Source organism: Drosophila sechellia, chromosome 3L, assembly GCF_004382195.2.
Source record: "Drosophila sechellia strain sech25 chromosome 3L, ASM438219v1, whole genome shotgun sequence".
Classification (NCBI taxonomy): domain Eukaryota; kingdom Metazoa; phylum Arthropoda; class Insecta; order Diptera; family Drosophilidae; genus Drosophila; species Drosophila sechellia.
The window spans coordinates 7,719,488-7,743,297 of record NC_045951.1 but is presented as its reverse complement, the minus strand read 5'-3'; the positions used below and the strand labels follow the sequence as shown (position 1 = coordinate 7,743,297).

At 39.4% G+C, this 23,810-nt stretch overlaps 2 protein-coding genes across 2 annotated transcripts; both read right to left on the bottom strand.

Annotated features, from left to right (window-relative positions):
- Positions 1 to 52: 52 nt before the first annotated feature.
- Positions 53 to 1,020, bottom strand: LOC6604784 (eukaryotic translation initiation factor 4E1). Its single transcript, XM_002029599.2, has 3 exons — positions 668 to 1,020; positions 423 to 610; positions 53 to 372 (listed from the first exon to the last, which is right to left on the bottom strand). Exons 1-3 carry the CDS (start codon positions 1,018 to 1,020, stop codon positions 212 to 214), a joined length of 702 nt encoding a protein of 233 aa, XP_002029635.1. The 3' UTR covers positions 53 to 211.
- Positions 1,019 to 23,101, bottom strand: LOC6604783 (AAC-rich mRNA clone AAC11 protein). The gene is made up of 4 exons (XM_002029598.2): positions 22,667 to 23,101; positions 5,777 to 5,989; positions 2,481 to 2,818; positions 1,019 to 2,408 (listed from the first exon to the last, which is right to left on the bottom strand). Exons 1-4 carry the CDS (start codon positions 23,099 to 23,101, stop codon positions 1,556 to 1,558), a joined length of 1,839 nt encoding a protein of 612 aa, XP_002029634.1. The 3' UTR covers positions 1,019 to 1,555.
- Between the last annotated feature and the right edge of the window lie 709 nt (positions 23,102 to 23,810).

The following is a 23,810-nucleotide window of genomic DNA, read 5'->3' as shown; positions in this document are numbered from 1 at the left end:
CACAAACTTTCACAGATACCTCAACCTCACCCCAAAAGATACCATTGTTGCGGATAGAAAATTATATTTTTAATTTAGTCTCCAGAACAATTTTGTAGGGGCAATTCCAAGTAAATATTCATATACACTAAGCCAATCTTATCTTCCACACTTACGAATCTGGTGTACAAAAATAAAAACATACTAACGTAGAGGACCTAAACAATCACCTTCAGAGTGTATAAACCGATTTGACGCCCGAATTGAATTGGCACATTGCATCGGAATGAAGTTGGTACTGCAAATTACGCGATTGCAAATGAAGGAGTATCTTCAGCTTCTGGCCGATTTCCAGAATGGCCATTTCGTTGCTCCCGTTGGCAGTCCAAACCGCTGTAAGAGATACATCTTTTATCAATGTGGAGAACTTTTGATAAACTTACAGATTTTGTTGCTCATGCTACGTATATTGATGACAGCTCCGCAGATCTCGTCGGAGTATTCAAAATTTTGGCCTACCATAAGCAGAAGAATGTCCAGCCAAATTTGATCCAATTCCGCCTTGGCACTCTTATTCACGGTGACCAGCCAGCGACCACCCTTGATGTTGGCTTCATCCTCCCACATGGGTCTTTGGGAGTAGAGGATTTAAGTTAGCATCTCACAACGAACAATGATTCATTCGTACTTTATGCCCTTCTTGAACACGGCGTAATCGCATCCATTCTTCAGCTCGGCTGGGCTCTTGATGGTATGGTACAAGCTCCAGAAGGTCTCCACACTATCAATCTCGGTAATCTCGTTCAGCATGTCCTTCCAGTGCTTGGAGCGATTGTATTCCAAATACCACAGGGTCCACACATGCTCCAAAGGATGCTTGTACTCGACTTGGTATATCTCTTCATCGATAGGTTTTGGGCTGTTGCACTCCAGTGGAACACCTTCGTGGTGATGATGATGATGCTTATTGATATTGTCCAGCTGATGTTGCTGATCCTGCTGCTTAATTATATCAAGACTTTGGACTTGTGCACTGGCCATGTTGTTGGTTGGTTTGTTTTTTTTTTCGATACGAAGAGGTAACCTTAATTTAATGCTGACGGCTGTGTTCTCCACAAATTTTGTCGCGATTCGAGTGGGAATTGCTTACTATTAACCAAAAATACTTTAGCACATTTTTTTAGACCTAAACAAAACCTCTAGAAAAGAAGGAAATGAAATGATAATGACACCTGGAGGTGTGTATACTATGCTGGTGTTTTTTTTAATATAAATTATTTTTATTCATTTATAAATACTGCAAAACTTAAGACAAATCAATTTACATATTGTTAACATAGAAATGCGCGCTTGGTACTTAAAAAAAATAATAACATACAAAATGAAAATGTATGCACTCTATTCCAATGGTCAATTAAACACTAAGCGGAGGCGGCACTAGAGAAAACAAATCGAAACAGCTACGGGGTGTACAAAAAATAAAAAAAGCACGGTTTACGTAACCATATTAGAAAAGATTCTCAATTTTTTTAGAAATACGTTAATAAGTTTTTTTGAAAGTGAATCATCCCCCCGTCTAGACCCATAAAACAGCGGCTGCATCCTCGTTGGACAAAGTGGAGAAGCGCTGGTAGCGATTCGCATTGCGGTAGGTTTTCGAGGGCGATGGAGCGGTGGATATCTGAGCTTGAACCTGTACTTGAACTTGAGTCTGGTTTTGCATGGGCAGCCCCACCATATTTAATCCGGACTTTAGTGTGGAGTTCCTGCTGTCCGAGGACATGGACAGGCGTCGCTGGTTTCCATTCATCAAGGTGGAACTCAGGGGCAAGCCGACATCGTGAAAGGAGCTAATCGAACTGAAGCCACTCTCATCCTCGGTACTGGAACCGCTCTGTTTATTGCTGGTGGGTTTGTTATTGCTATTGCTGATGGCTGTGTTGCTGGCGGTGGTCTGTGTCTGCGTCTCCTCATCCGTTTCCACTTTCGAGGAGGAGGATGCCGTCGAGGAGATGGTGGAATGCACCGAACTGTCGGTGGAGCTGCGCAACGATAGCCTCGAGTCGCGCATGTTGTTGGCCCGCAGAAAGATGAGTTCCGCATTTGATTTCCCGCCCGGTGACGGAGTCTCCAGTGTGGCGGCACTCATGATACTGGTGGAATTGTGCAATGGTGGCGTCAGTAGTGTCATCACCGAACTGGTTTTTCCCTTGCATAGACGGTGATTTCCCGAGGGCAGCGATGAAATGGAAGCGAGCGAGTGGCGCGGCTGCGTGAGATCTGGTTGCTGTTCCGAGGTGTGCAAGAGATTCCTTATGGTTCTGGCCAAACGAAAGGCCTCCTGATTCAGCTTTTCCTCGGCTGCCTCCGGAGCCGATAGACGCGACTTGCAACCGCCACTGCCTCCAGACTTCTTCGGGGATCGACGCCTTTGGCGGAGAGAAAACATTTCGTTATTAATTGTTTGAAAATTATTAGCACTGCTATTGATCTCCCCTTACCATGTGAAATCCTTGAAGGCATTATAGCTTCCAGCTGGTGCAATCGTCTCGTAATTGTGCTCCTCATCCATGGCATGCATTGATTTATTCAACATCAAATTGGTGCTGCTCCGGGCGCGTAGATATGAAGCGGATCCGCCACTGGAGGCGTCATCATCCCGGGCATCGCTTTGCAGGGAGCTGTTGCCCACTCCATGGACATGATGTAGACTCTTGGAGCGGGTAATCTGCTCTCCATTGCGTTGGGTCTGCTGGAGCTGTTGCTGCAACTGGTATCGCTCAAAGAAGCGAGCCACCTCCTCCATAACCGCTCGGTACATCTCGCAATTGGTTTCGGTCTGGAATTTAGGATTATAAGGTGATTTAGAGTACTTAGGGTGATAAGTGGTATTGGTTGAAAGTGCAATATTTCTAGTAGCTTTAGTACGCATAATGAAGATAGATTAGATATTCCATCTTTTTTTAGGAATGTAACCTCAGAAACTTATGGCCCATATTTTAAGTGAGGTTTCAGCTCGGTTTTGCATAAATCTTCATGTAAATCTCATTCAATCGACCTTTCTCCGGCCAACTCAGCCTGTTTTTCCCCTCCAAGTCTTACAGCTTTGCGCCAATGTGCCAGGTCATTGCTTTGACACATTGATAATGCATTTGAACCGATGACTTTAATTTATTATTTATGTTAATTGTAAATGATTTTGCTTGGCAGCAAACATTTGTGGAGCAGCAGCATCAGCATCATCATCAGCCTATAAAAACTTTCACTTGATTTGTTATCGGGCCCCTTACTCTGCGCGCATTTCTCTACTTCATTGTGCTGTGGGTCTTTGGGCCATATCAGCATCATTGGCCAACTTGATTGGGGGGAATGTCGCTTTTGGTTAACTTCTGTGGGCCAAATTGTCTAATTATCAAATGCCATTCGAGTCTATGGCGCTTGCCAAATTGGCAGAGACCTCAAAAAGGCGTTAAGATTGCTGATTGCCATCACCTGGCAGGCACACGCCCACCTCCCAGGCCATTTGAAATTTGGCCAAAACGGGTGGGCATGCAGTTTATATGTATATATGTGTATATCTGCTGGTTTTTGGGGGGCTTCACACGATGCGAAAATAGTTGGTGTCTGGCTGTTATGTAAGTTGGCGATGCAGTCGTTGCTATTGCTATTGCAACGCTTGGAAATTGTTGCTAATTTTTCATTGGACGTTTTTCCATTTTCGGAGGTTTTCCTACTGCGTGTTCGCCAGAGGTTTTCATTCGAATTACGAATTGTTTTCGTGTGTCTGAGATTTATTTGAAAATGATGTGGAAATTGTTGCCGGCGTGCACTGCTGCTGCTGCTGCTGTATTTGATTTCGATTTTGTTATGCTTTGTTTAATTTCATTAATGCCCAAAGTGCTTTAGCCATCGTCGAGCAATTGGAGCTGAGAGGATTCGGCTACGAATTTTGATTCCGATTCGGACTCGCTTGGCCTGCCAGCAGCTTCCCATTCAACGCATTTCCTGGCTACACCGGTCGGTTTGGTCTGGGATCTCACCGGTGCATAAATTAAATGCGGTTCCCTCCCATCGACTGCATCATCTACTCAATCAATCAATCTCGCCAGGGTTCCACCCACGCCTGCTTGGTTTTTCTTTTCATTTATAATGGCCAAAAAGCTTTTCCATCGCGGTTTTCCTGCCTTCTAACCCAGTTTTCCGTTCGCCAAACAAGAAACGAACTAAGCTACAGAAAATATTTATCTTTTCCTATTATTTTCATTTTTTTTTTCTGGTCACTGCTTTGTTTTCTTTTTGCAATTTTCCAAGGCGCAGACCGCCGGCTTTCCAAGTCAACTTCATTGGGGCTCATTTAAAAGCGCTTTAAATCGAAATGAAAGCGTAAATATTTTCGCTCTTTCAGCGGCATCCGTTGGGTGATTATGCGTTGCATAGAATAGCCTCGAATTGAAAGTGTTCGGAGGGGAGAAACTGACCAGGTTGGACTCCAGATCTCAGCGTATCCAATGTGAACGTTGAAGGTCATTCCGTCGGTTTCGAGTTCAAAGTTTGTTTCGGTCAATTGGGAGCAAAGCCGGCTTAGTGCACTGGTCTAGTTTTCGATTGGGAAAAATCTAAGATAGTTGGGAAAAACTAGTCATGGTACTGTACAGAAAATGTATCTCAGATGTAATTGGAATGTTAGATTTATGTTTTATATTCTGGCATAAGTAAGAGAGATAGAAAGATTTTAGTCAAATTCATTCACTGTGAGATTCCCACGAATTCTTCTACCTTTTTGCACTTTTTATTACCCAAGCTTAATAACATGCCTATAATTTGTAAATTCTTTACAGCTGATTTAATCAATTAATTGTGTGTGAGCACCTCTAGGATTCCTGTTTGAGAATTTTCAGAATGCCCAAGTCACTTCATTGATGGCCAACATATTATTACACACCATATAGATACCAATCAGAATTGTTAGACTCAATCTGGCGCTTCTCACTTCAACAGTAAGGTTTTCAGAAGGCAGAAACCCGTCAGCTCCATTAGCAACCTTTTGTGAGGAAGTATTAAATTAATGCAGCTGTTGACCAAAGGAAATGGTCGAAAGACAATGAAAGACCCACGATGACCAAAGACCAGAACAAAGCAATATATAGAAAAGTCCGTCCGACTCGCAGTGTGGAGCCTATAATTAAGCGACCAAGATGAATTCTGCCGCCTAATTGCAGGCATTTGGCCCTCACCGGGGAGGAACTATGAAGAAAGGAAATGCCTCGATTGCTACACGTGTAAAATAGTACAAAAATATCAAGAATATATATACAAACTGTTTTGTTATAAAAAGTTATATAATTGGAGTATCAGGTAGTACAAAAAAATATTCTTTTAAGAAAATCCCAATTTCGTGCAATAAATGGACTCAATAGAATCTAAATATGGCGAATTAAAGAATTGTTAACAAAGATTACAGTGTAAAAGAACCAAACCTAACAAGCGATGACTGAATCGTTCCCCACATCTCGCACATTTCCATTTCCATTCCGATTTGAGTAAATTAAGCGTGAGAACTATTTGAATAAAAAATGCCAGAGACAGGAAAACATGTAGATCCAAGCAGGGCAACAGAAGTTTTCAGCCAAAGCAGATCGAGATCGAGATGGGGTTTGGTGTGGGGTTGTTGGGTTGACTTGGCACTTAACACAGTTTCCTTTAGTCGAGAACAGAAATCACAAGTCACGTTTGTGTCTTGAGTCTTTTGTTTCGTTGCGGATTTCTTGCTGTGCCTTTCGCCGGCTCATTCACTCACCTGTTTCAATTGCCAATGCAATGTATCCACCTGATTCTGCAATATGACAGCCTCGACATTTAGTTGATGTTGTTGCTGCTGCTGCTGTTGTTGTTGTGGTTGTTGTTGCTGCTGGTGGTGGTGATGGTGGTGCTGATGTGGCTGCATTTGCTGTGGCAAGTCATAAATGTGGCTCTGGATGTGGTGGCTGGGTGCGGCCAAGATGTTGGCATCCTGAAAATGTTGTCACAAATAAATACATATATGGATAAGTTAAAGAAAAATGCCAGAAAAATGCGCGTTAAATTAGACGGGCAAAAACGAAAATTGCAATTTGAAAAATGTTGTCAAAGTGTTGGACAACCACCCAGTGGCTGGCTGGCTGGTTCGCTTTTAATGCGAAATCCCGCGCATATAAAAACCACCAAAAGCGGAAAGGCTCAGGTGAGCAGCTTTAACACTAGCCAGACCATCCAAAGTTGTACAATTAATTAGAGAAAATTATTTACACAATACTCGCCTCCTTTGTATTTATTTTGTACATTACTCCACACACTGCATGGCTTTAAATTTCTGGTATACTTAACATTTTCCACATTTATTAAGGCTGTGGATATAGCGAGTTAGCTGGTCAAGCGCATAACCCGTTTGACTCTGGCCAACCATGTTTTCATATAAGTTTGCTTTTATTTTGCCCATTTTTTATGTTCACGGTTTACTTTTTCTTTTATAACATCATTTTTTAAAAGACTTTGACCCACAACTCGAAATTATAAATGGGGAAACTTATAGAAGTTAATATACAAAATGAATAAACAAATTTAAAAAGCAGGAGAACAGTAGACCACGAAATGTAGTTATCATAAATTACAAAGCTGTAGATCTAGACATTTACATTTTTTTTACATATTTCTAAATTTAAGCAAAGAAAATTTCAAACTAAATACCATTGAAATGACATTACAAAATTTTTTATAAGTTCGTTTCACAGGTAGTCCATTAATAAATGATAGATATAAAGAAAACGCGAAAAAGACAATTACTCTTCATGTTGCTACATAAATCATTTGATGTCTGACCTCCAGTATTTGGACCAACTAATGATGTAATCTCTTTTAGCCCACTTTTCACGCCCACGCTCACGCCCACTGCCCAAAAGACAAATTACCGAAAAGACATAGACAGGAAAAAAATAGAGTTTTCATCAAATTTGATTGCAAATGTTTGCTTTGTTGTTATTGGCACAATGCAAATTATCATTTGCGGTTTTCCAGACTGCCACGCCCACGCCCAGGCCGCAAACGCCCCCCGTTCCATGGCTGCAGGGAAAAACCAAAAATGTGGTCAGCTCAAAACTCAATTTGGTGCAATTTTACGCTTGTTAATTAATGCATTTGCCGCTTTTTTTTCTTGCTGTTTCGTTTTTGGCTTTGATTTATTGATTATAGGAATAACGGTCAAAAACAAGATGCGGGGAGATGAAATGGTTTTGTTGCCCCAAAGGCCAAAATAGGAAATAAATAATTGTTAATGAACAGCTTAAAGCGTGTGCATTGGCAATATTCATGCTATTTGCTTAAAATATTGTATCCGTAATTATAGCTGCTCGACCATATAATTTGTATACTATTTATTTTTCACCCAATGAATCAACTAACACTTTTACGGAATTTAAATGTTAAAGAAACAACTATTTCCACTATTTCCTAGAGCCAAATTTAACCTACTAACCTAAGATACTTTTCCCATGTGAAAGAATGATGTTCTCATATTCTTATTAATGTATCATTCTGGGATTTCTATCTAATATGCATATGAGAATATTCCCAGGTTTCTTCCTGCATTCCAATTCCGGAATCACTTATCAATTATTTTTAATGAATTTTCATTTGGTTTTAATTAAGAATATCTTTGGGCAGGCGAAACATGCTCATTTCCATGGCAATCTGAACGGAAAAGCAATTACGTAAGGGTATATTGCATATAAGAAATCCACTTCTCAAGTAATCAGTTTTCAACTTGGGCTCCAGACTTTTGCAAGCATAATTGGATTCTTGTGAACTGAACTCCCACATTCTCGCCTCGAACTAATTTGCATGAGGTGGAGTTCAGAACCCAAACAAACTAATTAAAATGCGCGTTACAATTCACAGGAAAACAAGCAGGTAGAAAATATATGTATTATCTCTGCAGAAGGGGATAAGTTAATAGTGCGGGTGAGTCTGGGTTGTGTAACCCCATTCCAAAGCCAAGTCTTCTTGGCATCTAGAACTTTCCTGTTTTCTTCGTTGGCAACAAAATGTCAATTGCAAATGCAATTGCCGTTCTTCAGTTAAAGAATCTTGCACATTCCCATCTACATATACCTACATATTTACATGTGAATGCAAAGGATGTGGAGCTGGCTAATATGACAGTGCGTTTCATAGAAGTAGATCTTCCCATCCTTTGCCCCCAAGCCCGTCAATGTGCTATTTATTTGTAGTGAAATAAAAGCGCCGCAACAAGCAGAAGAAATCTGCATTTCAAATAGGCAGCAACAGCAAAAGCAGCCAACAATTGCATGCTCCAGTAATCTGCAATTGAAGGAGATTTTGGGGGGCGAACGGGGGCCATGGCAACAAGTGTGCTAAAAAGGGTTTCCACGCACGAAAGAGACGGCGATTGTTGGCCCGAACGAGACGGAGCGTTGATGATGGCCAATTCCCAGGCCATACATATGCCATGAAACTTGGCTCGTCTCCATTACCAACTCCGTTGTCGTTGTTATTTAAATTGTTTTGCGCTAGAACCGAACCGATGTACCAGCATGTTAAAGGGGGCGGAATGCATGTGTGTGAGTGTGTGGGTGTGGCCGATGGGGAAAAAGGGTCAAATAGCAGTTCACGCTTCGCTGACGAGATCCCCACAATCTCCAACAGATCCGACTCGCTTTATTTAGTCTGCAATGCGATCACAAAAACATTTCTGACTAAATAACTAAACCCATTTGCTCACAATGAAGCTGCCACTAATTAAAGTGTTGCAACAGGAAGTGGAAAATGATGGGGTTCTTTTTTTTTGTATCAAGAGGCAGGAAGGCAAACAGGAAGATGGGTAGAACAAAGTGCTTTTGTAATACTAGTATTGGAAAATATAATTTTTCACTTTAATATACAAAATTCAACTATTAAGTATAAAGCCTGTTGCAAGTTATGCAATTTTTTAATGTTTAAAGCTTAGCCTAAGACAAATATAGGCAAAAATTGCAAAAACTTCAAATAATGGTATTCATCCCCAAAACCAAAACTCTGACTAACTCGATTAAGGGCTTGAGATTTTGCATTATTTCGCTTTTAGCCATGCCTGGCACACTTTCCGCTTTAAATTCAACTTCCCCTTTGTATCATTTTCAAGGCAAACAGACAGACAGAAAGTGCAAAGAAAAACGAGGAAAATTAAAATGCATAGAAAAATGAGCTTAAAAATATTATGCCATTACAATGAGATGAAGTCGTAATGAGTGGGTGGTAATTGCCTGGATTTGCTCAGCGATTTGTAAGCAGCTGCTCCGAATGGAATTCAACTTTGAATTTCGCTCCATCAGGCGGCTATATGGATACTTGTCATTATGGTTATGGTTTAAGATCTGCATTTGGCACGACTTTCTCACATGACAAAACCAAAAACACACAAAACAATGACAAACGTCAATTGTTTTTTTATTTTTTTTAAGCTCTTTGCGTCGGCAATCTTAAAGATTCGCTGATTGCCGTTTATTATTACGATGGCTTTTGCCAAGGAATTTCTGCTCATTTTTTGTCGCAGTCATTTAATTTTTTTTGTTAGTTTGTTTTCCGTTTTCATTTTCATTTTGTCATTTGCACGGAAATTGGGTTAATTTCAAAACAGCAACTTCCTCGTACTCGCACTTGCATCTGAATATTTGAATGTTGCGTGACGTGTGCCCTCAGCTGGAACTATTTTGTTGCCAATGATTGAAGATGGAGACGGAGACGTGGATATCTATCTGTCAACGGGTTTGACCTTCATTAGGCCCAAGCTTGTCTGATTACCTGCAATGTGTCAGTGTCTATCGCAGCCTATTTGTACAGTAAAAAAAATAAGTGTGAGCAACACAAAAAATTACCTTACTTTTACTTACTCAAATTAAAAATTGTAAAAAATTAAGAAAGATTGGTACAATCGCAAATTAATTGCTAAAATTCTACAGAGAACTATTACAAACTGTGTATTTTTTTTCCAGTGCGCTGCTGTAGTCTCTTCCCGGTTTCAAATGTGTAAAAGTATTCCAACTATTCCCCGCCAATTGCATTGACAGTGAACCAAAACCAAAACCAAAGCCAACAATCAGCGACAGTCGGCGGATGGACGGACTTGGCTTTTGTTTACTTGTTGTGTAAGCTGATTTGGCTTGAACGGGTTGGTTAAATGTGTTTTAAATGGCCCTCTAATGGGGCTCAAACGCAGCCCTTTGTTGTTTCCTCATTGTCTTTCCCTGGGCACAGAATCCCCACCTTTTTCAATTATTCACCTTCCTGCCTTTCTTTTGTTTGTGGGCGTTTGCCGACACGCCCCCTTTGTCGTCCACCCTTTTACGCATAATCTATTTCAATTGTCTGACCTCCCAATGTTGGGTTTTTCTTTCGAGCCAGTCAATGTCGATTTCCATAGTCAATACAAAAATAATATGAGCAAAAACCAATTTAATTAATTTGATATATATTATTGGCGATGTTAAATTGATCTGCTTAACAAGATTTATTGTGGAAAAATTATGATAAATTCATGGAGGAGTCGCAAAAATTAAAAAGGGTTTCATGAAGGAGATGAAGTGGATTAAGTGATTTACAATTTGATATACAAATTAAATGATTTTATCTTAATTTTTGTTGTTAACTATTTGATAGATGTGCAATTGATGTGCGAACATACTAAATAAATTTAATGAAATAATTATTTAATGAAAAACATCATTAAAAATGCTCTTATAACAAAGTTATGAAATTTGCGCACACGAGTAACAGAACTTGATTAATAAAATACTGAAGTGAAATAAATTTGATTGATATTTAAGCATTAAATGAGACACCAAAAGTTTTCCCAATTGACAAACAAACAAATATATATATATAAGTTTTTCCCCTGTCAATCTGTCAATGTACACTTCTTGTTTCTCCGTCTGTCAATCCGAATCCGCAAGTTTGTCCGCCGACCTTTTTCGTTAAACTCCGTAAGCTTGGCCCGTAACTTTTCCGGCAATCTGTCTATATTTACCCGGTTGTGTAATACAACCGCTGACTGTTTGTCTTTCTACCTGGTCGTGTAAATATTAAATGAACAAACTTTAAGTTGAGTTGATATCCGTTTAATATTTAATTGTATATCATATGTATATATTTTTGTCAGTTATCTAATATTTGCTGTTTACTTTACAAATGTTTTTGTTTTATTTGCCTATTTAATAGCTACAGTCTTCATATTTCTCATTGTCAATCAATTTTCAATTCAATTTTAGGCAGATATTTTTTTTTTTTTAATTTTTGAGGTTTCTTTCTATCATTCAAAAATGGGTTCAATTGGCCGGCGGCTGATAGTTGCAGCCACTTTTTACAGAATTCAAGAGGTTGAGGCATATTTTTTGTTAGCATATTCGATTCGCTCCCTTGGGCCAAACACTTGAGAAATGTTTTTCGAGAGTTTCTTTCTTATTTTTGCCAGCTTGGAGAATGTTTCTTGCAAATCACGCAAATGGATTGATTACGCCCCTTCGCAATTCGATTAAACTCGCTATCCGTGAGCAACTTTCCGTTCTAATGAAGCAAAAAAAAAATAGCCTCAGAGAACTCAATTGAATTAATAGAGAATTCCCGATTCTCGATTCTCGATTCCGTCGTCGTGGCCCCGAGAAGCCTTTTCTTCACGCCTGAGATTTGGCCAGATTCGAACTGATTTCTGACATTTGATGTTGATGGCTCTCCGCCATTCGAATTGGGTACACGAAATTAAATTTTCCAAGTTGATTGAGTGCGAGAACGTTTTTCCAGTCGGACTTCGATGCGACTCTTTTTCACAGGGAGTTTGCTGTGTGGGCCGAAGACTTGTTTTTCACGGTACATGCATATACATACATATACACAAACGTATACTTTTTAAACATTATTCCATAAAGCCATTGGCCTTCGGTGACCAGGCAAAAGGAGGTGCGCCGAACGGGAGGGGGTAAAGGTGGAGGGGCAGAACGGAAATGCAAAGCGACAGGCAAAGTGCGCAAAGAGCGGAACTGGAAAATTGTGCTTGGCTATTGACGGATGGTTTGGGCCAGGCCCGAACCGAACAGAACGCTTCTGACCATCATCTCTACCTGTTTTTATCAGTTGGTAGGAGTGGGTTAGGTAATTGCATTCTCTTCCTCATTTAAGTTGGCCCTTTGCTGAGGAGTTATTAAAATTAGCCATGGCCATGGCTATAGAAAAACTTTAAAGAACTTTAAGTTAAATAATTTCACTTTTTATTATTGTTTAGAGTACAATTAACTTTTAAAGTTATATGGAAACTATGAGTATCTACCATATTATAATTGGAAAAATTATAGAACATTACGTTTTCTTTACTTTTTTAATCAGTTTTAAATATTCAATCTGATTTAAGGGGAATTTCCTATTTTTAGGTCTACAAACTCTGCGTAACTTTAATGAAAGGATTATTTTGATTTGATTTAGATACTTAATGGTATTTACGGCACCTTTTAGCGTCACATTTTCTTGCTCCATTAGCTGTTATTTTTATGGGCTTCTACGAGTATGCTGTCATTTAGCTCCATTTTGTGAAGCTTTGTGCTCGCATCAATTGAATTCACTCAGCGCCCAGAATTCACAGTTAAACGCATTCGCACGACCGCTCCTCATGTAACATAGGCTCAAGACCCCCAGCCCCAAAACCCCCCACCCACCACAATGGAGCCCCATTTATTAGCCACTTCGGCTGGCACGTTCTTTTTAATTTTCTGATAACTACAAATAGGTTCGACACTCGTGCAGCAAATTTTACCGCTGCTTTGGTATGAAGAGGTTTTTTTTTGGGGGAGCAGTGGGGCCTGGAATAATAAAGGGGACTAAGGTCTGAACACCCTGTGCATAAATGATGAGCTGAACAGAGGTTTCAGCACGATTTTTTGTTTTTTCGTTCTTGTCTTCGATTCATTTTTTTTTCCTGGCTGAAGAGCGGTTTTATTTATGCGCCTCTTGTGGCTGCCTCATAATTCAGTGTGTTTGTGTTAGTGGCGGGTTACATCAATTGTTTGGATCCTCCGCATCTCGAGCTCCTTGCAAATGCAATTTAATTGGGAGCACTTCGGTGGGCAAACTCTATGGCGCAGGCACAGGCCGCACTCATTCATTCTCTTTTCCAACGTTTGCCGAGCTAATGTCAAGGATTTCTCTCTTCAAGGCCACTCGGATTTGTGGGTGGTTGGGTGTTTCGGATAAGGCGTTTGGCTGTGGACCGGCAAGTGAGACACTTTAGAGCCCCAACACGCTTCAAGCTTACTGCCTTTTATTTTGTTGTTGTTATTTTCCTTTTTTGTGTTTTTTCTTTTTTTTTTTGCATAATTTTCGACTTGCGCTTAAAGTTTCAGTTCACGTCGTCGGACGACCGCAGCTAACTTCAGCATTTTTACATTATTTATCAGGCACGCTATTCCATGTGAGCATCTCAGGCAATTCATTACGTATATATATTTATTTTTTATGTCTTTCGGCAAACTCTTTTTGGTTTTCAGTGTTTTTTTTTGGCAGAATTCACTTTTCTGGTGTGCGGCTTTTTTGGTAAAAGGTTCAACGAACTGAATACGAAAGTATAGCAAAGTTCAACATGAGGTGAGAAAAGCCATTCAAAACTATATGTGGCATGTGGATTCTATTATCTCATTATTTTAAAATCAAGCATGTTTGAAATACATTTTATGTCTTCAACTTTTAAAGATAATTTGCATATATGTGTAATTTAATAAAAACTGTCTCCAAAGAGGAAAGCAAGATCATATCTACGTAAATGTAATTAAAACTCGCTGGAAAATCCAATCAACCCAAGATCACCTTAGGATCTAATACTCATGGGATATCTGCGCAATTATAGATCAAATGCCTTGCCACTGCAAACACACCTTATTCACATAAATGCCCAGCACTCCCTAATCCACATCCAAACGCTGATTGTCCAACAAAAAAAAAAAAAAAGAAAAAAAAAAAAAAAAAAAAAAAAAAAAAAAAAAAAGATATAAACAAAATAGCTGAGGAAATCCAAGTAATATGCACAAAAGAGCCGGCAAGAAAAGAGTAATGCGAAAATTACATAATAATTCTTTTTTATGTGTCTGTCCATTCGTTTGCCTTAGCCGACTTGCAAAATATATTTTTAAATTGTTTTTTTTTTTTGTTTTTCTATTTAAGCAACTTCACCGTGCTGTCTCGCTCTAACACTATGTGCCTGTCTCTTTCGCTCGGCTGTTTTTATGCTTGAAAAATTGGGACAGCAATTTGCACGCTCTCGACGGCAACAACAAAAAGGCTTTTCGAATATGTTTTTTAAATTCTAACGGAAGTCGTGTGTTGTTGGCATTTTTGTTGGTGGTACTTTTTGACCATTTTGCCAGACTTGGGCGCCGCTGATGACCCATGCTAATTGGCTAATTGCGTTTAATTACCACTCAACATATATTCAGCTGGGAGCCGGGAATACGTTTGTTAATTATAATATTTTTCAATTTATGTTAATGTGCGCGTCCAGAGTGAGGCGGCTCATTAGCGTTTTAATTTTGGCCAGCAAAAATGACACGGGATGGGAAAGAACACTTATGAAAATTTAAATCTAAACGGGTAGACAGGAAGTGAGATGCAGAACCATTGGGAAAAACTAGTGTGGGATGTACTTTTAAGATAGAAAAATATATTATGCATATTAAATATGTGGCTTATGCTTAAAATAATAATAGCAAGAACCATAAACATCGTTTAATTGCCAATAAAAATATTAAAAGCATATAAACGCTGCAGTCTAATAGTTCCTTTATTTATTTACTTGTCGCTTGTTTAAACGCCACAAGTGCCATAAATTCCACTCGAATTCCATTCAACCTGAACTAGAACTTTAAATGGTCATAGAGAAAGTATGGCCATAAACACTATCTGCGAGATACTTGGCGCGCTTGCAACTCAATTCATGAGATACTTTTCAGTCGGAGAGATACAGATACAGAAACTGTAACAGTGGCGGCAATTAAAATATTGTGCATGGCAAACTGTAAACCAAGAGATTTATGAGCCGCCAGAAAGGCAAAAAGACAGCAAAAAAAAAGGGCGTGCTAAATAAACTAAATTTAAAGAGGACTTTTCCCTTCCGCCAGCAGCGAATGCGTGTAATTTATGTCGCAGCCAAAAAAGATAAATTCCGAACCAAAGTGGGGAAATAGAGCTATAAATGCACATAGCTGGCGAAATGTGATACGGAATGATTAATTTGATAGGGCCTAGAGCCGAGCAAAAAAGCCAGCATCCCGTCGAGCTCTGTTTTGCTTATTAGTTTGTGTATCTCGTAGATACTTTTTGTTAATGGTGTTGTTGTTGTTGGTGATGCTGCTGTTGCTGCCACTGCTCGGACTAGTGCAACACGTTGCATGTCAATGGCCATAATTAAGCATGCGAAAACGTAGCAAATGAAAACAATGCGGACAGACCCCACAAAACCACTCAACACGGCAAAAAAAACAAGGTTTATTGTTACTTTAACGATTTGCAAACTTTAAGGAAATATTTTTACAAAGAAATATAAAATTTTTATTTTTAACTCTATTGTTAAATTCGAATTGATTGAAATTTATTTCAAAATTCCATTATTAAGCACAACGATTTTTTTCAAGTGCACTAAGTTTCCATCTCCATTTCTAGCATTTGTGCGCCGCTCTTGCCAGTTTTCCATGCATTTTGGTGGCAGCTCTGTTGGCCATTTTCATTAATGGTCTGGCTTCATTGTGGGGTGCAGTTGCCTCCCCTTTTGCCCTCCCCCCTCTTTCTGCCCCACCCTCTGTGGTTGATCCCCTATCCCCATTCCATTGTCTTGCTGGCTGCATTGTTTTGGCTGCTTTTTGATTTGAGCCACAGCATCCACAGATATGCCTTCGCTTTTCCTCCGCTTTTCCACCGCATTTTCCCCTTCTCGACACCCCGGGGCTATCATTATTTCAATGTTCATTGCTCGTTCTCTTTCTGCATTTGCGCCATTCTTTCTCCCTCTGTTGCATTCTGTTGTTGTAATGCAGCCAAAGAATTCGCAACCTCGAGCCGAGATCTTTTTCCTCTGTCACATGGGGCATCGTTTCCATGGACCACCGCCCACCCAACCGAGAAGCACCCCCTATTATTGCCCCATGACCTTTATAAGCTGCGCTGTTGACCTTATTTGTTGTAGCTATCCTTTTTTTTGGGGGGCCCTGGCTTTAAGTGAATTTGAAACTAAGCAACTTAAGCCCGGAAATTAGTTATGAGCATCGGGCAAACAAAAGGGTTTCTGTAGCGTAAATATAAATTAATTTAAGCACACAGCAAGCAAGTCCTATGAGTAATTTAAATATTTTTGCTTCACTGAATATTCGCCTTTCCTTCAAAAGCTTACATTTCACACGCTGTCTTAGGTTTAAAACCTCCCAGAACCCTTATCAATGAAATTTCACATTTTCCCACAACATCTTTCTTTGTTGACCCCTTTTCATCTCTCCCTCTCTCTCTTTCTCATCTTGTTTAAAATACGTTTTAATCTAAACGTTGTTAATTTAGTTGTTACGCTTCAGACGCATCCACACAAAAAATCCAAATCTTGATAATACAATCGTTTTTATAACGAAAAGTTATATGCGCAAAAAGGAAAAGAGTTTCTCCGAAACAGAAATGGAAAATGCACTGGGGGAAAATGTGTGCAGTTCCTGCTTTGATTGCGTCTTCAACTTGACATGTGTACGCTACATGTCTACATGTAATGGGAGAATTCAACGAATGAAGACAAAGACCAAGGCAACCAGAAGAAGCAGCAATTGTTGCTGTTGTCGAGGATAGAATTTATTATTTCCGCCAGCTTTAAAACTCCCCTGTTTTTCTCTTCGAAAAGTTGACAGAGTAAAAAAGGGGTAGAAGGGGGGACAGCACTCAACAGGTACGCATGCGCAACGCAGTACGTCATGAGCAACAGTGAAGCTTCCACGGAAGTCAGAGTGTTTTACATAAAAAAAGGAAACAAGCTTGTCGAAAAATAATTTAATTGAAAAAAAATATTTTTGAACTTTGTTAAGGAAGCTGGTTATAACATTATTCATCTTAATTAGTTGTTAATTATTTTCAAAACGATTCCCATGATTTAGATCAAGTATGCATTACATATGGGGTTGTTTGGTATGAAAGTATTATTATTAGGTACTAAATAATCAAACTAGAATATTATGAAATTTTATAGAATGAAAAGTCTCCCAGTTGATATCCCAACGAATTCTACTTTCCAAAGTTCTAAACAAATTAAGTACAAGATATTTTGTTTTCGAGATTTCTCAGTTACTGAAGTTTCACTGTAGTTTTCGGCGATCGCCGAGGGTGGTTGCTGAAGGGGAACGCGGACAAACGCAGCGAAACGCGTTCACTGCGGGTCCAACTTTTTTTTCGTGGATGTTTTACTTTAATTTCGGTTTACCTTGTTGCTCCTATTGTTGTTGTAGTTTTGTTATCGGCGCAATTCCGCCTTTTGAAATTTGCTGCTCTGTTGAGCGGTTTTTTCTTCTTTTTTTTTGTTTTTCGTTATTTTTTTTTTGCGGCCTTTTTCGTTGTTATTGTTTTACACTTGATGAACTCACTACGAGCCACCAAACTAAAACTGCGAAAAAGCAAAGAGAACTTGTCTATCATACTTTTATTATATGATATAGATGGTCATGGTCTGGCGGCTTCACGCTAGTAAACTTTGTGTTAATAAACAAAGCTAGTTTTCTTGTGTTGCCTGCAGGTTAAATGAAAATCTATGATTTTGTACCAAAAATTAGTAATGAATCATAAAATGTACTCATTTTAACTTTGAACCAAAAACCACTAGTAAAAATATCTAGTTTACTCATAACTTTCGGTTTTTCCACCATTTACTTTCGTTAAAAGATAAACATTCAATGTATATTTTTCCAAAAAAAATAAAGCAAGTTCATTTAATTACTTTGTTTACTTTGAGTGCTGGAAAAATCCGGAAAAAAATTATGCTATTTATGCCAAATAAATCTGAAATTTATTTCTGCAAAATTTATGTTCGCATTTGATTAATTGAGTTAATAAAGAACGAATTAAATTTCGTGCAACATAGATGTTGCTGCTGAAATTTCCATTTCTTTGAAGTGCTTTAGATAGCATTCCCTCCTCTTCGACGTTTCCTGATTTTTCAGCAATTACTTAGTGGAAGCACTTGAATCTGTTTCCCCTTATGTGAAGCAATTTTTTTCTTTTGCCCTTTCGAGGCGTTTAAGTGATTGCCCAAAAGCAAATAAAAATTGACCAAAAAAAAAATGAAATAGAAAAGCAAACTTTAGTTAAACCAGTCCTTGGTAAACGCAAACTATTTCAATGTGTCAATCCAAAAGCGCTGAAAAGAGTGGGGGAAAAGTTGGTGAGATGACCAAATATTATGGCCAAATAGTTTCCGGCTTGGGAAAATGCCTAATGAGACTGCGGCGATGAAAGACGATTTCACGATCAGGCCAAAATGCAAAATGGCTTGGACCAGCCAGCCAGCTAGCTCACTTTGTCAGTCAGTCAATCAGTCATTCGGCCATTCAGCCATTCAGCCATCCAGTCCGTCAATCAAGAGACTTGCCAAATGGAAATACTTGGCCAAGTTGAGATTTTAGCCATAGAGCCATGGAGTAGCGGCCAAATTGGAATGCCAATGCAGACACGAAGCTCCTTTTAAAATATTTCCCAAATTGTCTTGACAGTTGCGATTGTTACAGTTATTCAATCTTAAAAAAAAAAAAAAAAAAACATCAAAAGAAAAGAAATTGTTATGATTTCTTCAGCTTCTTCCTCGCCTCTATGCATTTCATTCATTGCACTTAGCCGGCTATAAATGAATAAAACATTCAAGCCAAGTTAACCCATTTCTGCATTCATCTTCTTCTCTCGGTGTTTTTTGCTTTTTCGGTCTTTTTTAGTCCATGCAACATTCGCACGCGTTGGCCAGGCTATAAATAAATATCACACTTGTCGAGGAAATTCTCTCTCTCTTTTCTCTCTCTGTCTTCCTTCGCTGACGATTTATGTGGGAGCTATCCCGGGAAAATCGGGGGCTATGTGGACTGGCGGGGCAATCAACTCCCCGATGCGTTCTGTGGCCAGCGCCAAATGCACCAGATCAACAGACACATTCATTTTATTCCTTTGCCCGGACACAGAGCTCTTTTTTTTTAAATGACGGCCCATCAGTCTTGGCCCAAAAGTTACCTGCTAGAAGTTTTTTAAGCCATCGCTGCTGAGTTAAGTGCACTTAATTTATCCCGTTCAAGATTCTTGGCTTTATATGGATCTAAATGTTTCAAATTTTTGCTTTTAAAGTTTATTATTTTTTTATTTTTTATTTTTAACAACATTTTTGTTGGAGGGTACCGAGAAGCCTTCATAACCCAATTAACTTTATCGTCATGCTTCAATATATCTACTTTTTTCACTCTTTGCGTAATGCAACCTGGGGCAAAGTGGCGTCTGCACTTCTGCAACGCCCCCTCAGCACTTGCAACACCACCACACACCCACCACCCCCTTTTGTGGCACCACCTCAGTGGCGTTGACGATTGACGAGCAGATGGAATGAAATTGTGGCCGAATGGCCGGGAGCACTCTTTCCATATCCCCCACATATCGTACATATTGTACATATCCCACGTGAAGAAGGGGCTACAGGCGATGATGCGGTGATGAGGCCTGGGATTTCCAACGAAGTGCTATAAGAAATTTGGTGTTTCTTCTTTGGTTTTTACCCAAGGAAAATAAATAAAGCTGCAGATTCATATGGACATCGTTTCAAATGGGAACATGTGAGAAGAAATTTGCATTAGTTTATGGAGTTTATGGTAAGCCAATGAACTCTATAACAAATGTGACTCGGTTGTGGATTTTAAATAAGGGAATTCTTAGAGAGACAACGAAACTTGGGTTACTAAACATTATATTAATTTTGCAGAGGTTTTTGGTATTCGATGAGCTCGATAAAATTAAGTCTGCTGAGCTTGGGTTTTTATGACCCTATTCCAATTCATCCAGCAAGATCAGCTTTTTGACTTTTTACCTTATCGAATACTTTTGCCACATTGAGCATTTATGCATAGGCACTTCTTACGCTTCGTCTCAATCTTTATTCAGTAGCTTGATATGCGATCCCTTATTATGCTCTGAAATTACCTTCAATTACCCTAAACGACAATTAGAAAAGTCAAAAAAAAAAAAGCTACGATGTAATACTACTACGCTGGTCATGGTCTTATAACTGACATAATAAAGACATTTCAACGATATTACAATCTTTGAGCTAAACGCACCGAATGACAAGAGATGATGATGTATGAATAGCGAGGGAGTAGCCCAAAATCAAGGTTAGGTAATGCCATACTTAGTGTAATTAGGAATAATAATTAAAGCAGTTGTCATGCAAATTATAATTATTCAAGCGCAAAAATCCACACACAATTTCGTAAGAGTTATCAACTAAAATGTAACCCAAACATTTTCTTTCAAGTTTTATGCTCATAATTGAAAATAATATTCGAATATGCCAGTGTAGTTCAAAAGTGTCATTAACAATTATTTGCCAAGTACAAGGATGGTTAATGACTAAAAAAAAAGAGAGCTCTCTTCAATGGTTAGTTACCGTAACTTAACTCGACTTCGATGGGTTAATGCCAGATGGATTGGGTAATATACCCCGTAAGGTCAACGTAATTTGACTTCTATTCACGCCTGCCAGCGATGGCCATTGTAGTTGGTAAGTCAGCTGTCAACGAATGCGGTTTGTTGTTGATACTTGAGTGTTTTTATTTTTTTTTTATTTCACCGCCAGGCAATCGAAAGTGAAAACCCGATGCAATGAACTCTCCTCCGCAGGAGGATGAAACTGTGGAGCATGCAACTCCTACACCACAAGTTGCAAGTTGCAAGTAGGGAAAGCAGCAACAGCAGCAGCTGCGTTAGAAAAATTCAAATAATGCGACAACGGAGCCATTCAAGTGTGGCCAAGAGGCCGCAGCAGCGAACAAACGAAACCGGCAACAATATCAAGTGACAATCATAAAGAAAAAGGAAAAAATATATATAAAATAAAAATAACAAGCTTTTGTTGCCACTTTTTCTCATTACGCTTTATCGGCAGCTATTAAAGCCGCAAAATCTTGGCGACATTTCGTAATGAGGCTTGTGATGGGAGGGTGATTGGGGGGAGGGGGGCTTTGGCCATATCCGATTGCCAGTAGTTTTGCATGCCCAAGACAAAAGGCCATCAACTTGTTGAAAGTTTCTTGCTATGGCTGTCGATTTTCAAACCGAAAATCGGATATATAAGTCCACCCGTTTTGGCCTGGGAAATCGCCAAGCCAAAAACCGAACATTAAATTGTATCTTGACCTTTGCACGCAGTCAGTCGCTTTTTCGAACTCTTTAGGCCCGAAATAACAAAAATTATGGAGGGGGCTGAAACAACACACGGTAATTCTTTGGCTAATTACTGTTTAGGCCAAGACCTTGCTAGCATTTTCTTTAAACAAAAGTTTTGCTTTCGATGTTTACGCTTGAGTTTTCAGCGGAATCGGTGGGTGATTTTGGCATATTTGCCAGAGAACGAATTGAGGAAATATTGTGATTGTTCGATAAGGTCAAAGGGTGTGGGGTGTGGAGGGCGGAAGGGGGCTTGTGGGGCGTGTGATGACGGCAGAGGCCTTCAAATCAAAGGAAGTGAAAATTGGAGGTGGAAACATCTGATTTTATGGCAGAGTAAATATAAAGAATTCGTTGCAATAACATGGGAAATGTTTTAAGCTGTTAAAGGAAAGATGGGGAAGTGAGGGGAAAGAAAGTTATTAAAAAAGTTATTACCCTGTATTCCTAATCTAATAATGCACAAAAATGAAATAGTAATATTACCTACCAATTTCTTTTAGCCAAGTTACCCTGATGCAACTTTCAATTCCACTTGATGTTCGCTGCCGAATTCATTGAGACACTTAATAAATGTTACACTTCAGCCCCTCAACTATCCCCCCTTATCACCCTTATCAATGCCAAGTGAAGTTTACTCTCCAATTTCGACCCACACACGACACTTTTCGCACATAAATCAAGTTGACCTTAAAAAAATCAGCGAAACAAAAACTTTGTCATACCATGGTCAGCAACAACAATAATAACAACAAAAACTGCAAGACGCCAAAGGAGGCGACGATTTTTGTGGGCGGAAGAGGGGGTAGTGGGGTTGTTAAGGGGAGGCTGTCAAGGCTACGTGACAAACAACAAGGTGACATAAATATCCAGTTGCTCCAAAAAGGAAACTAAACTTTTTTCTTTAATGCCAAGGCAACATAGCAAGGTGCAAGGGAGCCGGGGAATGTGGGGCAGAGTGAGAGGGGAGGCGGAGACGCGTTCCAAGCAAAGAAAGCATAAAGTGATACAGTGGGCACTCGCGTAACAGAACTTCAGGGAATTGCAAGTCATAGAAAAATGAACTTGAATTCAGAAAGAATTGTTGTTAAAATACAGAGTATTAACTGCATTTCCTCATAACTTTAAATATTTCGCATTACTAGGGAATTAAAATTCCGAGAATTCTCCGTGGCGCAGAGATTACTGTACTAACCCGCTGCTGTGCTGGCTGATGTGTCGGTTGCATTGGCCAGACGAGATTGAGATTCCTGGCGGATTGTGCCGGTGGTTGTGGATGCTGCAGAGGATGGGGCGGCTGGGCGGTGAGCAGCTGATTAGCGGCGCCAAAGTGTATCATGTTGGCGGTGTGACGTCGTGCTGGCAGAGCGGGGGGCGGGGTGGCGCAGGGGGAATCCTGTTCGCTGTCTCTCTCTAGCGATTCCTGATTCTCCAGTTGCTGCTGCTGTTGTTGTTGTTGTTGTAGTTTGGCCTCGTTTGTTGGCGGCTTCTTGGGCAATGTCAAGGCATTGTTGTTGTTGTTGTTGAGCGAAAGCGAACGCGCAAAAGAACTTTTGAAATAGCGACACGGCATCTGGAAATCAAAGTCAAGATCCGTTGTCTGCTGCATGTTTGTTGTGGTTTTGTGCATTTCTATTGGCTAAAACGGGATTTCTTTATTTATATATTTGAATTTTCCCTTATGCTGCCTCTTTCTTTGCTATTTTTTTTTTTTCGTTGGTCTCTTTTAAATTGGCATTGTTGATGTTTTCCTCTTTAGCGGTATTTCCCTTTGGATTATTGCATTTTTTCACGCACCCATAAGTTCACTTTCACACACTCACACACAAATCAATTAGTTTTTGACACTCGAACGATTTTTTCCAATTCAATTTAATAGAAATTCAATGGAATTCAATTTCTGCGATTTATTCGCGCGCGCATAACACAAACAAAATGCATAAAGCCGCAGCTAGATTTCTTTTGTCGTCCGATTTGTTGAGCTTTACTGTACTAAAATCCAGAAAAATTGGGCAATATTGATTCGTTTAATTGTTTGAATTTCTTCTGCGTACTGTTGTTATTGTATATTCAAAAATATTGTTCTGCTAATAAATAGCTAATTTTTCAACTTTTCAACAGTTTGCTGCTTCTTGTAATTCGCGCGACTTTTCCCGGCCGAGGTGGAAACCTAACTGGAAGACCAACTGTATGTTACCGCCAAATTCGCAGACAGTATGTGCTTGGGTCACCCTGCTTGGGTTATTATTTCGATCTCCAATGTTAATGTTAATGTTAATGTTAATGTTATTAACAGTAAGCTTGCTCTCTCTGAAATAAATGAATGAAGAGTTACCAAG